Here is a 15,611-nt window from a genome sequence, read left to right on the forward strand (position 1 = left end):
GCTCAAACAACAGCGGCTGATCGGTTCAATCAGGGCTGATTGAGTCCGGCCCGACCGGACGTGGGAGTGGGGGAGGAGGACGGATGTCAAGGCGCCGAAAACACACCAAGAAGAACACCGGTTTGGTGGCGGGGTTTTAAAAAACAAGAGCATAACGATCGCGAAATTTAAATATTTCAACCACTATGTAGAAGTACTTTGTAGTTTATATTGCCCCGTTATTCTCTTAATCACTTATTAAATTTGAAAAAGCGACATGTGCTGCAATGTGACGCATTTTATGTCAGATAACGGCTTTCGTCTTATTTTGAAATAAGTAACCGGATTCGTGCGTATTCACAGCCGCCATTTTGACACGGCGTAAAGAAGGGACCCTGAGAGTAACGTGAGCTGGGCTGCTGTAGGAATTAAATTATAACGGAGGAAAACGCGGCCAGAGGCGGACACACGGCACTGAAAACAGGTAAGTCTACCTAAATGGACGCCTGTGGTTGTTGTTTGTGCTTTTGTGTGAGTGTTGGCGGCGGTTAGAAAGATGTGGAACATCCTCAGAAAGTATTTGGGAAGAGCGTTGAACTGCGGGGCGGTTCACTCCTGCAGAAACACACTCAGGATGTTTTGTTGTGCGTATGGCGGAGGTTTACTCTGATTTATACAGCTGGAAGCACTCAAAACAACACTATCCAGGCTTGAAACCTTAAAATTATCCGTATTACTAACAATGCTGGTGTAAATGAAGCCCAAACACTCCATTTAAGCAGAGCCTAAACTTGCATGTGAGCATCCTAAATCTGCTTTATGTGCTTCCTAATGGCACAATAAGTTGAATATAAAAGCCCAGCACTTGTTGCATAAGTTATGAGGCAGATTTTTGAGACATCCTGTGTGGAAGAAAACCCAAGTCCCTTTCTGCAGCCTCACAGTGGGTGACTTCTGAAGATGATAAAAGGCCAGTTGTGCCAAATGTGAACCCACTGCCCAGATATGAACAAGTTTCACAGCATATTGCAGGACTTCTGAACAATGTTTCCTTATGATCTGACCTCGGACAATGCTCCTTTGTCTGCTTCCAGCTCTGTCTCTGTTATTTCAGCTGCCTTTTGGATGTTTTGTGGGGGATAATTTTGTTTTTCTTACAAGCTTACACCACAATCAAGTGTAGTTTTTTTTAGTGTTTTGTTTCATTTTTGTCTCTCCAACCAGCCTGGGACGTGACCCTGAGATGTCTCACGATGATGCTGGAGGTGTAATCAATATTTTTAGTTTGTTTGCTCTGGTCTTCCTCTGTTATAGGCTAGAATCATCTGCTTCCAGTCTTTAGATGGGAGACTACACTGTAAAAAATGCTTGTAAATTGTACGGTGAAGAACTGTCAAAGTGTGATAGTAAAAATCTGTAAACTCTTAAACAGTTTGACACAGTTTATTTAACCCTCGTGTCGTCCTGCGGGTCAAAATTGATCGGTTTTAAAGTTTGAAAATGTGGGGGAAAAAAATGTATTTTCACAGTGAATCTTCTGATGTCCACATTTTCAACATTTTTGGTAAATCTTTGAACATTTTTGGTGGAAAAAAAGAAATGTTAAAAATGTTTCTTAAGAACATTCACAAAAAAAATCAACCAAAATTCAGCGGAATTCGCTGGATTTTGGTTGATATTTATGTGAATGTTCCTAAAGAAAATATTAGAAGTTTTACTGATATATATGTGGAATCACTTTAGATATTTTTAGGATTTTTTTGGGAAGATTTTTTACTCATTTTTTGAAAATATTTACAGTTTTCTTGCCAGATTTGGGGGATTTTTTTTTTTAAGTAAAACTTTTAAGGAATATTGGAATTTTCTTCCTGAAGGTTTTGCAAATTTTCAGAAATTTGGGGATTTTTTTTGCTGAATTTTGGGATTTTTTTCAGACAAGGAAACAATATTTTTTGGTGCCGTAAATGAGGACAACAGGAGGGTTAAAGGTTGAAACTTTACAGCAAAATATGGAATGAAGCACATTTTTGTTTAACCATAAAGTCAACAATATTACATTTCTTTACCGTAAATGAAGAGAATGTTTTACCATAATTTTACGATAGTGTTCTGGCAACAACAGCTGCCGGAATTTTACTGTAAAAACAACTCTTTTTTTTTCTTTTTTTACAGTGTAGCTGCTGGATGGAAGAAGATGCTCTCCACTCTCCTCCTGGATCTTCTAACTCACATCATTAGCTTTGTGTAGAGCCTTCTCAGACAAACTCTTCTCCAGCCAGAACAAACTTATTGACACACTAATATTTGCTGCTAGCATTACTGAAATCATGGCAAACGTGTGCCCTTACGGCTACTTCACCCACGCCGTGGTGCGGGGCGTCCCGGAGACCTTTGGGAAGCCGGCGGCGGATGGACGCGAGAACGGGGAGGCCTCGGTGGACCTGGCCAAAGCTCAGCGTCAGTTCGGCTGCCTGACCGGAGCGCTGAGGCAGAAGGTGGGCCTCCAGCTGATCGAGATCCCCCCCGACCCCGAGCTGCCGGAGAGCTGGAGGATAGAGGACGTGGCCGTGATCCAGGGGGACATGGCCCTCATCACCAGACCCTTCAAACAGCAGAGACGCAGCGAGGTAAGAGCTACAAGAAGCCGCCTTTAGGAACTCATTTCTGCAGCCCTAATCCTTTTGATTATGCACTTAGTCTTGCTCTTAAGCTCTGGTCTCAGTTCATGTGAGTATAAAAATGAACTTTGTTTACGCTGGTCACTTGTGGTGTTTTGATAAATGGTTCTGCAGAAAACAACCTTTTTAGGACAAGAAACAGCTCAACTTACTTTGACCTTCTCCATGTTTTCCTCATATTTATCTAAGTTTATTTTTCAAAGCAGCGACTTTGAGCTTTTTGGCAGCTGAATGGTGGATGTTTGTTGTGCTTAAAATGTGGATGTCAGATGTTCAGTCACACTTTGGCTCTTGGAAAGAATTTTAGGGAAACACATGAGACAATATTAACGAGTCCAATTAGATGGATGGATGGATGGATGGATGGATGGATGGATGGATGGATGGATGGATGGATGGATGGATGGATGGATGGATGGATGGATGGATGGATGGATGGATGGATGGATGGATGGATGGATGGATGGATGGATAGATAGATAGATAGATAGATAGATAGATAGATAGATAGATAGATAGATAGATAGATAGATAGATAGATAGATAGATAGATAGATAGATAGATAGATACTTTATTTATCCCAAGGGAAATTCAAAGTATTCAGCAGCTTACAAACAACAGCAAAAATAACAAAAAGACAAAACCGGCAGGTTAATAACATTAACATTAAAGGTTAGTATTTACTCTTAAAAACAAACTTGCTGTACAATACTATAATAAAACACTTCTAACTTTAAAATCTATAGAAATACTAATTGTATTAAAAATCTAACAGTATTTACACCTTTCAAGGCAATAATTAATAATAGTTGACACTATTTTAGCAGCAAAATGTTTCTCACGTATGAAGAAAATTGGTCTTTTAATATGTAATAGAAACAAATTGTAAATTTATTGCCTTATAAAGACTAGCTACAGTGTAGAACTTTGTGTAGAATAATTAAAATAAAAGTCATCCTTGTGTGCAGTTATATCATTATCATTATGCCCAGAGGTTTAAAGCCACACCAGAGGACAGACTTTACTGGTTGTGTGAGTTTGATGAAACTGAAAGTGAGATTTATTAGTTGACCTGTCTACAATGGGATAAGGGATGCACTTACCTGTAGAATATCCTACCTTTTGTGTTGACTTTTTTTGTCTGAATAATTATGAAAAACTTAAGTTGTGCTTCAGAAATCAGCATTTCTATGTATCAGATTTTATACCAAGGTTTTTGGTAAAGAAGACACAATTTGTGTAAGACCAAGCTGGAAAATGAACTTTTATTTTGTAAGGAAATCTAATGAATAGTTTGACCACTGTGTCTGAGTGTTGGGTACTTTGTGTGCTTGATGCAAGAATACAAGAAAGAAACTAAAGCATTTACAGGCTATTAATATCCTAATATTTTCCCCTGAGGTTCCATGGAAAGACTTGTAGAGATAAAAGGCATCGTCTTCAAAGAACAGCTTGTTAAAACCCAAGAAAATATTAATTCATGGTGTGTTTTTTTATTATTGGAAAGTTAAGTCCATTTTTATATTGATGTTTTTTAAAATTTTTATATGTTCGGCTGAGCTTCTGTGCACCAACTAAAGGAAGTGGAAATTTTATTCAGACATTTCTGACCTGTAAAATACAGCATCACTGAGGTTTAATAAGTTCACCAACAAGACAAGTTTAAAAACACGTGACCTCAACAAAACTCCAGCGGGTAAAACAATTATTCACAAGTGTTTTATTCGCCATTGGTTGTCTGGAAGTTGAAGAAAGGACCTAAAATCTGTGATTTTATTGCCTCCTGATTCAGACTCTAAGCTGAACGTGTCTTCCTGCAGGTGGAGGCAGTGAGGAGGGTGATGTCGGAGCTCAACCTCACCGTGGTGGAGATGGGGGGTGAGGAGGGGGACTCTGGAGGGGCCACGCTGGAGGGCAGCGACGTCCTCTTCACGGGGAGGGAGTTCTTTGTCGGCATCTCGTCCCACACCAACCGCAGAGGAGCCGAGGTGCTCGCTGACACTTTCAGGGTGAGATTTATCAAACTGCTGCTGTTGGCATGAATCTATGCAGATATCATACTTGGGAAAACATGACAAGTTAACCCCTCTCTGCAGCGCCCCCTGGTGTGTGGGCGCTAACACCTCCAGTTTGTTTGGCACCTTTAAACCAGCTTAGTGCAGTTCGGGGTGTTTCACAGACGACTGATAAGCCGATAAGACAGAACAAGTAGATTAAAAAGGGATAGATTAACAGACAAAACAGCAGCCTAATAGAATAAGTTAAAAAGAAACAGAACAAATACCAATTTAACAACATAAATTCAATAGAATAAATGATTACAATGAAGTAAGAAATGCATGTAAACCATATTTGAATCAAAAATCAGGCTGAAGAGAGTTTAAGGATTAAAGATTTTAACACTTTCAGCTGAGAATGCCCTCACTAGGGTTTTTTTTATTTATGAAACAAGTTGTTAATGAGCCACAACGTTAGACAGAATCATACAAATACAGATAATTATTATTAGAAACTTCTAGAAAGTTCTTTAGTGCACTATTGTTTTGTAATTGCTATCATCCAAGCCGTACATTAAAGGCATCTGAAATCATGAAAAAAATACATATACTATAGCAAAGAGGGCACTTTTGAACCTTAATATAATCCACTAAAATGCGTAATTTAGTTGAAAAATGTTTGCCGATACAGACAGTAAAAATCAGTGATTAAAGACACGGTTAACTGATATTAGGACCAGATGTACGTTTGCATTAGAAATTAAAATCATTGTGTAGAAACTTAGAGTAACAAAAACTCCTGCCAAAATCTTTGAAAAAACTGATGTTTAGCCAATCAGACAGTAGGATGTTTTGAAAGTAGCACTTTTTAAAATGAACTTATTATGTCAGGAATCACATAGATAGATAGATAGATAGATAGATAGATAGATAGATAGATAGATAGATAGATAGATAGATAGATAGATAGATAGATAGATAGATAGATAGACAGACAGACAGACAGACAGACAGACTATAGATAGATAAATCCTGGTATTATTTCAGCGGCTTTCATGATAGGTAAAAAAAAACGATAACAATATTGACCGATATTACATTTTTATGGAAATATCGGGTCGATAATCCCTAATTTTTACTGATTGGTGCAATCAGCATATGCCAGTATGTGTACAATATTCTAATTGTTCTTTTTTTTTTTTTTTAGAAAACAATTTCCCATCAGAAAAATAACTAAATAAAATAAGATAAACAGAAACATGAACATCTTTAAGAACATTAGGGAGTGACCATTACATTGTCTTAAAATGTTCAGACTCAAAATTGAATTGGGCTTTTTAGTTTTTATAAACGTTGCCCATTCTTCTGCTAAAACCAGTCTTGTTTTTGATTTATAAACGCTGTCATCTCTTCCATTTTTATAAATATTCAATGTTATGTCCCACCATCCTGTGATAACCATTTCTTAGTTATTGATTTCTTACTTGCAACCAACCAAACACTCAGTAGATATTTATCCTTTGTTCTCCATTCCTGTGGTGAACATCCAAAATTAACAGTTTTTATTACACATTCAATAAAAATGTCTTGCAGTGCTCCATGAACATCATTCCAGTACTGTCTAATAAGTGGGCAGTCCCAGAGGATATGAAATGGTTTGGTCTCCATCAGATAGGAATTCCATCATAGTGTATTTATTGACATGGAGTGATAAAGTATCTTATCCAGGTTTTCCATTCACTTCAGTTTACATCATTTTAACAAACCTGGAGCAGTGCAGATGTCCAGCGCTGTTCCACAGTGACGCTACATTTCTTACTGAGACTCAGGTGGCAGTAATGACATTAGCTACACTTGTTCTTTTCCTGCTATGACTAAACGTCCACCGTGGATAAAAACCTGCTCGGCGACTGCTGCCAAGCTGGATGAGGGAACCTTTATTAGAAACCTGAAGAGACCGAGTGTGAATTAAACCTTTAAACCTCCATCTGTTCAGGACTTTGCTGTGTCCACTGTCCCCGTCTGCGGAGGAGCCCGACTGAAGAACATCTGCTCCATGGGAGGTCCAGACACGATCATCATCAGCAACAGCGATGGAGCCAAGAAGACGCTCCGGGTAAGACTGAGTGGAGTAATATAAAAATATAATACATCATGTTAAAGGAGAACTCCAGCTTATTTCAGCTTTGCATATCTGACATTTACTCTCTGAACCCCAAGTTTCTGGGTGTTTTTTCTGTTCCTGGCACATTTTACTCACTGTGGGCTCATTTTTCTTTTGCCATATTAAGTTCTGCACCTCTATGGAAACAACACAACCATGGCTAGAAGTAGAAACGTAAAGAATGCAGTTTAGTTATAATCCCATAAGTCATAAAAACATCAAAACTAAAAGTTAAATTTCTTTGACTGTTTATTTTGCAAAAACAGAAAAAAAACTGGCATCAACATGTGCAACATTTTTCCAAGCTGTGGCACCAGTACTGGAGAAAGCAGTGTCTTTACATACAGTAGGTATTTTATTACATTTTTATTTGTTTAAATCTGTTTAAACACAGCCTGCAGTTCAGCCAAAAAGTCCTTGATTTTTTTTCAAGTGATAGCGCAGTTCCTTCTGCCTTCTCTCTTGAGCCAAGCAGCTGAATGGGAGGTTGTTTTGTGGGAGTTTTCCTCTGAATAGTTTGTAATTTGTTGTCTTGGCCTGGGCTTGGTGTCATAACTACCAAAAAATCCAAAATTCCACTTTTTTTGTGCAGTTCAGACATTTTTTTAGTTAGTTAGTTTATTTTTGATAAAATTGAAAATAAAAAATGTCAATTAAAGCTAGTTTGATTGAATATCATAATTTTACGCTTGAATTTGATGGATTTTTCCATCAAAATACACACCTGACTAATTCAAGAAGCAGAGGAAAGTTAAAAATCCAATGCTTCTTTGTGTTTTTGTAGTTTCTGCCTCCGATAAATGGTGTGATTTTAGCTATTTATACAGAAAAAATGTCTTTCAAACCCACTGACGGGTTTTGGAGTTCATTCGGCTCCTTTTTCATGCAAACTTTACACTGTTTACTTCTGTTGTTGGGACTTTAAGAGACAAGACGTCGCACAAAGCAGTATATATCAATGTGAATAGCTAAAGCTCCCTTTACCTAAGGACTCCACATATTCGTCCAAGCATGGTGGTACATGTCAGTGTTTGAGGCTGTAGTTAGCTTTAGATTTTGCATGCATCAATGCTGGAGAGGTCATAGTAACCAAAATCGAGGGTCTGACTGCTTGTAAATGTAAATTAGTCACTTGAAACAGCATGTGTGGCTGAATATGCAGATTGATTAGGTCAGCTGGCAAGTAAATATCCTCAGCTTAAAATGCTTAGTGCACATAATTAACAAGACTGTAGGGTTTTAATCCCTACTATGCAAATTAATCAGGTAAAACCACACTATGAATAATGTTAAACCTATTATTTAAACTTTATAGAGTTCAGTACTCCGCCAAGGCTGCTCAGTCGCATCATTCCCAACGGATGAAATCTTTAATAAAAAATGACCTTGCACTGAGCACAGGCGTGTGTTATGCATGTGTACGTTATGCACAGATACCGAATCACGTGACCTAAATATGTAGCAGGCGGCGGGAATTGATGGGATTCAGAAACACCCCCACAGTTTAATCAGTTGTTCCTTGTATCATTTCTGCCGGATAAGTCCTGATTAGTCCTCAGCAATGGATTTGTAGTAGGATCACAATCATGTGATCATCAGCAGGCAGCTGACAGAGTGTTCACTTGTTGTTATGGTTACAGTGATGCCTTACCGCTATCTTGCAATGATACAGAAATCTTTAACAAATCCGTGGATCCAGACTATAAGCTGCTTCACCAAAAAATTTAATCACTTGGTCCTTGTGTCATTTCTGACTTCCCCTGAAAATTTCGTACAAATCCGTTTGTCCGTTTTTGAGTAATGTTGCTAACAGATGGACAGACAGGCAAACTAGCACTGATCGTCACATAACTCCGGAGTAAAAACAGCCACCTGCACAGTGCAGATGGCCGTTCAGGCAGCTGATTTCTGTCTTTACTTTCGGTCATAACTGAAAAGACAGTTGAGAAATTACTCTCAAAAAAACACATGGTGTGTTTTGTGAGTCCTAGTTTTCTCAAATTGCTCCTTACCAATTTATACGCTTTTTAATAACATGAGCCTGTTTCTAAGTGTTATGGTTCTTGTCCATGAGGCTCCAGCATCTATTACCAGTCAATACTTTTCATATTACCTTATCAGTCATGAATACAATCCCTCCCTCTCTAACACGAGCACATCTCCTGACCATGTTATTAATGTTAGTGTTGCCTGTGAGTCTGTGTGTGACGCTGGGTGTGTGTGTTTGTCTCCAGATGATGGAACAGCTGACTGATCACCACTATGAAGTGCTCAGTGTCCCGGAGGAATCGGCCGCAAACTGCATCTACATCAAAGGTCCATCTAAGCGGGACTTCCTGCTGCACAGGCCTGCAGAGGAATGTCCTGACAGCGCTTCAGTGAGTATGACTGAGCAGATTCACAAAGAACCTCAGTTTGTAGGATTAAAAGACTCCTGGAGCACTTTTTTATGTTATTGTGTGTCCATGCAAAGAGTTGGGAGAAGTTTGGCTGAATTACAGAAATTGAGAGCAAGTTTTTCCAGATTTTTCAACTTTTGTAAAGGTCCAAACACCCTGACTTCTACAGTTAGTAATGATAAACAGCACTTTTGTAACTCCAGTTCAAAATGACGCTGATTGAGACATCATGCAGCTGTTTTTGGACAACTTATTAGTTTTATAAACATCAATATCAAAACTTCTCTGCACCTTGCACCAACGAGATAAAAATGAAGCAGGCGAGACGTTCACAGGAGTTTTTCTTCGTTTCTAGAGGCTGATAAGTAATGTACATGTATGTCATCATCATCTTTGACAGCCGTTTGTTTTGTGCCCTCATCATGGCACTAGCCATGATGAGGGCATCACTTCATCCACCTCTCTTATTACCATGATGCCCTCATCTGCTGGTTTATCTTCGACTCCTCTGAACACTATACCTACCGTCAGGCATGGAGGTGGCAGTGTCATTATACTATCAATTTAACTGACTCAAGTCTGAGACAGAAAGATAAATGTAGTGGAGCGGCACCAGAATTGGTGCCGTTCCACTACATTTGTCATCTTTCTGACTTGGTTCTTCAGGTTCTTGATGGGTTCAGGTCAGGACTTTGGGGAGACCAGTCTAGAACCATCATTTTAGCCTGATTGAACAATTTCTTTACCATGTCTGATGAGTGCTTGGACCCATTGTCTTGTTGAAACATCCAACTGTGTCTAAGATCAACCTTCTGCTGATGGTTTTAGGTTTTCCTGAAGAACGTGGAGGTGATCTTCCTTCTTCATTATTCCATTTACTTTGTGTAAAGCTCCAGTTCCACAGAGCATGATACTGCCACCACCATGCTTAGTGGTAGTTTGGTGTTCTTGTGGTTAAAAAAAAAGTCCAAGACCTGCCTAAGACAGTTTGAAACCAGTCCTCAAAAAGTCTTAAACCTAAATTACTCCTAAAAAAGTTCGACATCGTAAAACCATTCCTAAACCAGCCCTTAAAAGGTCTAAAACCAGGACCAAAGTCAAACCTAAACCAGTCCAAAAGAACATTCAGAACCAGTCAGATTACAGCCTGAAACCGGTCCTAAAAAAGTCAAAAACCAGCACAAAGTCGGGACAAATACCTAAACTACTAAATCAGTGGTTTTCTTCGAGGTTTAGTCACAATCCTTTAAGTTCCCTTCACATTGTTCATGTGGAAATGTTCTTCCTTTTACTATTAAACATAGTCGTGAGTTCTACTGTTAGTTTCCTACGATCATCTAAGAGTTTGTTCCTGGAAGATGATGCTTCTCCACTAGCCTTCAGGCTTTAATAATGTGTTGGACGGTTTCTTAACCTGATTTTAATAGTTTCAGAAATCTCCTTAGTTGTTTTCTTTGCTCGATTCAGGCCCATAATTTGACCCTTCTGAGACAGATTAACATCCTTTCCATGACCACAGGATAGGTCTTCTAACATGGTTGTTGTAGAATTCAATGGAAGGATCTTACCTATTTGCTTGGTGAAATCCAGGTGGCGATTGTTTTTTTGGCCAGGTAGTGTATATACAACCTCCACTTTTTGTGCCAGTACAGTATCTTTTCAGAGTGTTGGTGAACTTCCTGTTCATTCTGCTTAGATGTCCTTAAAACAGGATAGAAAACTGCGTGTCCATCGTAGTGATGCTGCTTGTCCAGGCTGAGGTGTTCTCCCCATGATGAGTTAAGGGATCTTCATGCGTTTAATCAGTGGATTGTACCTTTAATGCCCAAAGACAGTCTGAACCTGTTAATGTACTTAAGTGCTCAGTCAGACGCTACTACTGTCTGCTCTCCTTTCATTCGCCTCCTGGAAGTCAGAGGCCTCCATCGTCTAAAAATAGCCTGAAAACTGCTGTGTGTCTTTAAGAATCACGAAGCTACGTTTATTTCTGAACTTTCTCATTGATCTGGATTAACAGGCCAGCAGATAATTGTCTAAAACTGGCGTAAATCTGAGCAGAGATCTAAATATAAACACAGTTTGCACAATAGAAACTCTTTCTGGCTCCAGGAGATGAAATAACTTCTGAAGCTGTTGTTTCTCCCACAGTGTTACCCTTCATAGTTGACCTGTTAAAAATGCAGTAAGGAGGCAGGACAGAAGCTCAGATAACTGGAAAATATTACATCCTCAGGCATTTGTTGTTCCACTATAGTGAGCTTAAAGGTGACTTTTGACTATATTAAAATATTAATGACTATATTTTCGAATTTTGCTGCATTATGTATCAGGATTAAGGCAGATTTATGTAAAATCACAAGTAAAATAGTCAAACTTGAATTCAATAAAGCCACAGTTCAGCCTTTTTGAAATTGCAATAAGTGCAATTTAGTTGATTTTATTACAGTTTGTTTGGAGTCCAGGGCGAAACTATTCATCAGATTTACCTTAAATCACTTTTCATCAAATAACATGCATCACAAAGTGATTTACACAGCAAAGAAAAGAATAAACAAAACCGTTATTCCCTTAGTTCCCCCATGAAGTGTTGTTGTTACTGAGTTCTTCTTTTATAACATAACTAAGACTGAGAAATTTGAGTAAACACCATCATAAATAAACCTTATAAATTTACCACGAGGAGAGGCATGAAAGATCAAATGAATAGTGAAATAAGGCAATATTAGAGGAGTAAACAGATAAAATTGACTAAAATGTATATGTGGACAAATAAATGAACTAAATAACAGAATAATCAAACAATAGGAGTATATTGTCCTGAAACAAAGTTAATAATCTTGAATTATCTCCAATTCAGACTTTTGACAAGACAAAATCTCTTAAATAATCACATGCTGGGTTCCAAATCCATGCTGCAGACTGATTCTGTGGAGTAACTGTGTCCTGTATTTAGATTTGTAGTTTATTGTTGTCAAATTTTGTATAAAAAACAAATCCACAACACAACATTTTTCTTTTAAAACAATTTTTCTTGAACCACACACTCCAAAATGTACATGGATAATGTGTAGTATACATGTAGTTGGTTTGGGTGTACTTGATTAGTCACATCTCCAGGGTGTTTCCAATTTTAGCTGCACATTAGTTTGGATTCATTAGAAATGATCCTGCGTAGAGAAATTTAGTTTCCCCAGAAGAGGTTTTAAGCTGCAATAAAAGAAAATGAGCACCACTGAAATAATCAGAACTGAGAATAGTTCATTTCTTCGCCAATTTTGGGTTTCATTCACTGAAGCTTAATAGACATTTTGTTTATCGAAAGGTTGGAAAATAACAACAAAATGCATAAATCACGGTCAAATAAGATACTGCAGCCTCGCTGACTGATCATACTTGCTGTCTCTCCACAAAGGCCCATCGTGAGGCAGGAAAAACCCTCGACATGCTGCTCCTTTTTCATTCAAAGAATAAAGTTTAACTCCCTTTAAAATGTGTGCTGTGAAAAAGAAATACACTGATCAATATATAATTGAGGGACTTTTGACGTCCATGGGATATATCTTGCATACATTTCTATTAAAAGTTAAAAAAAAATATAAAATTTTTATGTTCATTATGATCATGTCTTTACAAGTTCCATAATTATTTATGATGGAAACAATCACTTATTAATAACTAGAAAAAGTGCGGAGTACTGCACTCAGAGAGTGCAGTACTCCGCCAAGGCTGCTCAGTTGACGTATGACTTCCGATGGATGAAATCTTTAATAAAAAATGATCTTTTGCTGAGCACAGGTGTTTGTTATGCATGTACATGTTATGTATGGATACCGAATTGTGTGTAAATTACTCTTATAAAGGTCTGTTGATCAATTCATCAATTTTGGGCAACATAATAAACTACAATGTTTTTGCGCCATTTTGGACCACATACTAAACTATGACGTTTTAATGACATTTTGGACGACATACTAAACTGAGGTTTTTGTGACATTTTTGACCACATACTAAACTCTGAAATTTTTGTAAAATTTTGGATGACATACTAAACTATGACGTTTTTGTGACATTTTTGACGACATGCTAAACTATGACATGTTTGTCACATTTTGGATGACATACGGCCTCCTTTGCATTATTTCATCATATGGCACGTTTTTACATGTTAAAAAATCTCATTTTTTTTCGACAGTATAGTAAGGCGTTTTTTTTGCGCCAAAATTCATGATGATTTTTTTTTCAAAGAAAAACTTTCTGGAGTGTTTTTCACGGCCTGCTTTACATTATTTCATCATATGGCACGTTTTTACATGTTGAAAAATCTCATTTTTTTTCGACATAGTATAGTAAGGCGTTTTTTTCGCGCCAAAATTCATGATGATTTTTTTTTCAAAGAAAACCTTTCTGGAGCGTTTTTCACGGCCTCCTTTGTATTATTTCATCATATGGCACATTTTTACAACATGTTGAAAAATCTCATGGTTTTTTTCGATATAGTATAGTAAGGCGTTTTTTTTGCGCCAAAATCCATGATGATTTTTTTTTTCAAAGAAAACCTTTCTGGAGTGTTTTTCACGGCCTCCTTTACATTATTTCATCATATGGCACGTTTTTACAACATGTTGAAAAATCTCATTTTTTTTTCGACATAGTATAGTAAGGCGTTTTTTTTTGCGCCAAAATTTGTGATGATTTTTTTTTTTACAGAAAACCTTTCTAGAGTGTTTTTCACGGCCTCCATTACATTATTTCATCATGTGGTACGTTTTTACAACATGTTGAAAAATCCCATTTTTTTTCAACATAGTATAGTAAGGCTTTTTTTTGCGCCAAAATTCATGATGATTTTTTTTTCAAAGAAAACCTTTCTGGAGTGTTTTTCACGGCCTCCTTTACATTATTTCATCATATGGCACGTTTTTACAACATGTTGAAAAATCGCATTTTTTTTTTCGACATAGTATAGTAAGGCGTTTTTTTTGCGCCAAAATTCATGATGATTTTTTTTTCAAAGAAAACCTTTCTGGAGTTTTTTTCACGGCCTCCTTTACATTATTTCATCATATGGCACGTTTTTACAACATGTTGAAAAATCTCGTTTTTTTTCGACATAGTATAGTAAGGCGTTTTTTTTGCGCCAAAATTCATGATGATTTTTTTTTCAAAGAAAACCTTTCTGGAGTGTTTTTCACGGCCTCTTTTACATTATTTCATCATATGGCACGTTTTTACAACATGTTGAAAAATCTCATTTTTTTTTCGACATAGTATAGTAAGGCGTTTTTTTTGCGCCAAGATTCATGATGATTTTTTTTTCAAAGAAAACCTTTCTAGAGTGTTTTTCACGGCCTCCTTTACATTATTTCATCATATGGCACGTTTTTACAACATGTTGAAAAATCTGCATTTTTTTTCGACATAGTATAGTAAGGCGTTTTTTTTGCGCCAAAATTCATGATGATTTTTTTTTCAAAGAAAACCTTTCTGGAGTGTTTTTCACGGCCTCCTTTACATTATTTCATCATATGGCACGTTTTTACAACATGTTGAAAAATCTCATTTTTTTTTCGACATAGTATAGTAAGGCGTTTTTTTTGCGCCAAGATTCATGATGATTTTTTTTTCAAAGAAAACCTTTCTAGAGTGTTTTTCACGGCCTCCTTTACATTATTTCATCATATGGCACGTTTTTACAACATGTTGAAAAATCTCATTTTTTTTTCGACATAGTATAGTAAGGCGTTTTTTTTGCGCCAAAATTCATGATGATTTTTTTTTCAAAGAAAACCTTTCTGGAGTTTTTTTCACGGCCTCCTTTACATTATTTCATCATATTGCACATTTTTACAACATGTTGAAAAATCTCGTTTTTTTTCGACATAGTATAGTAAGGCGTTTTTTTTGCGCCAAAATTCATGATGATTTTTTTTTCAAAGAAAACCTTTCTGGAGTGTTTTTCACGGCCTCTTTACATTATTTCATCATATGGCACGTTTTTACAACATGTTGAAAAATCTCATTTTTTTTTCGACATAGTATAGTAAGGCGTTTTTTTTGCGCCAAAATTCATGATGATTTTTTTTTCAAAGAAAACCTTTCTGGAGTGTTTTTCACGGCCTCCTTTACATTATTTCATCATATGGCACGTTTTTACAACATGTTGAAAAATCTCATTTTTTTTCGACATAGTATAGTAAGGCGTTTTTTTTGCGCCAAGATTCATGATGATTTTTTTTTCAAAGAAAACCTTTCTGGAGTGTTTTTCACGGCCTCCTTTACATTATTTCATCATATGGCACGTTTTTACAACATGTTGAAAAATCTCATGTTTTTTTCGACATAGTATAGTAAGGCGTTTTTTTTGCGCCAAAATTCATGATGATTTTTTTTTTC

General features: G+C 37.0%; 1 protein-coding gene across 1 annotated transcript in view; it reads left to right on the top strand.

Annotated features, from left to right (window-relative positions):
- The first annotated feature begins 348 nt into the window (after window positions 1–348).
- Window positions 349–15,611, top strand: part of ddah2 (dimethylarginine dimethylaminohydrolase 2) — a 16,225-nt gene continuing 962 nt past the window's right edge. Inside the window, exons 1-5 of the mRNA XM_055018070.1 lie at window positions 349–463; window positions 2,152–2,606; window positions 4,479–4,667; window positions 6,652–6,771; window positions 9,054–9,197. Of these exons, the coding sequence (XP_054874045.1) occupies window positions 2,307–2,606; window positions 4,479–4,667; window positions 6,652–6,771; window positions 9,054–9,197 (753 nt within the window). The 5' untranslated portion in view covers window positions 349–463; window positions 2,152–2,306. The remainder of the gene's footprint in view (window positions 464–2,151; window positions 2,607–4,478; window positions 4,668–6,651; window positions 6,772–9,053; window positions 9,198–15,611) is intronic.

Source organism: Amphiprion ocellaris, chromosome 15, assembly GCF_022539595.1.
Source record: "Amphiprion ocellaris isolate individual 3 ecotype Okinawa chromosome 15, ASM2253959v1, whole genome shotgun sequence".
In the NCBI taxonomy this organism is placed as follows: Eukaryota; Metazoa; Chordata; class Actinopteri; family Pomacentridae; genus Amphiprion; species Amphiprion ocellaris.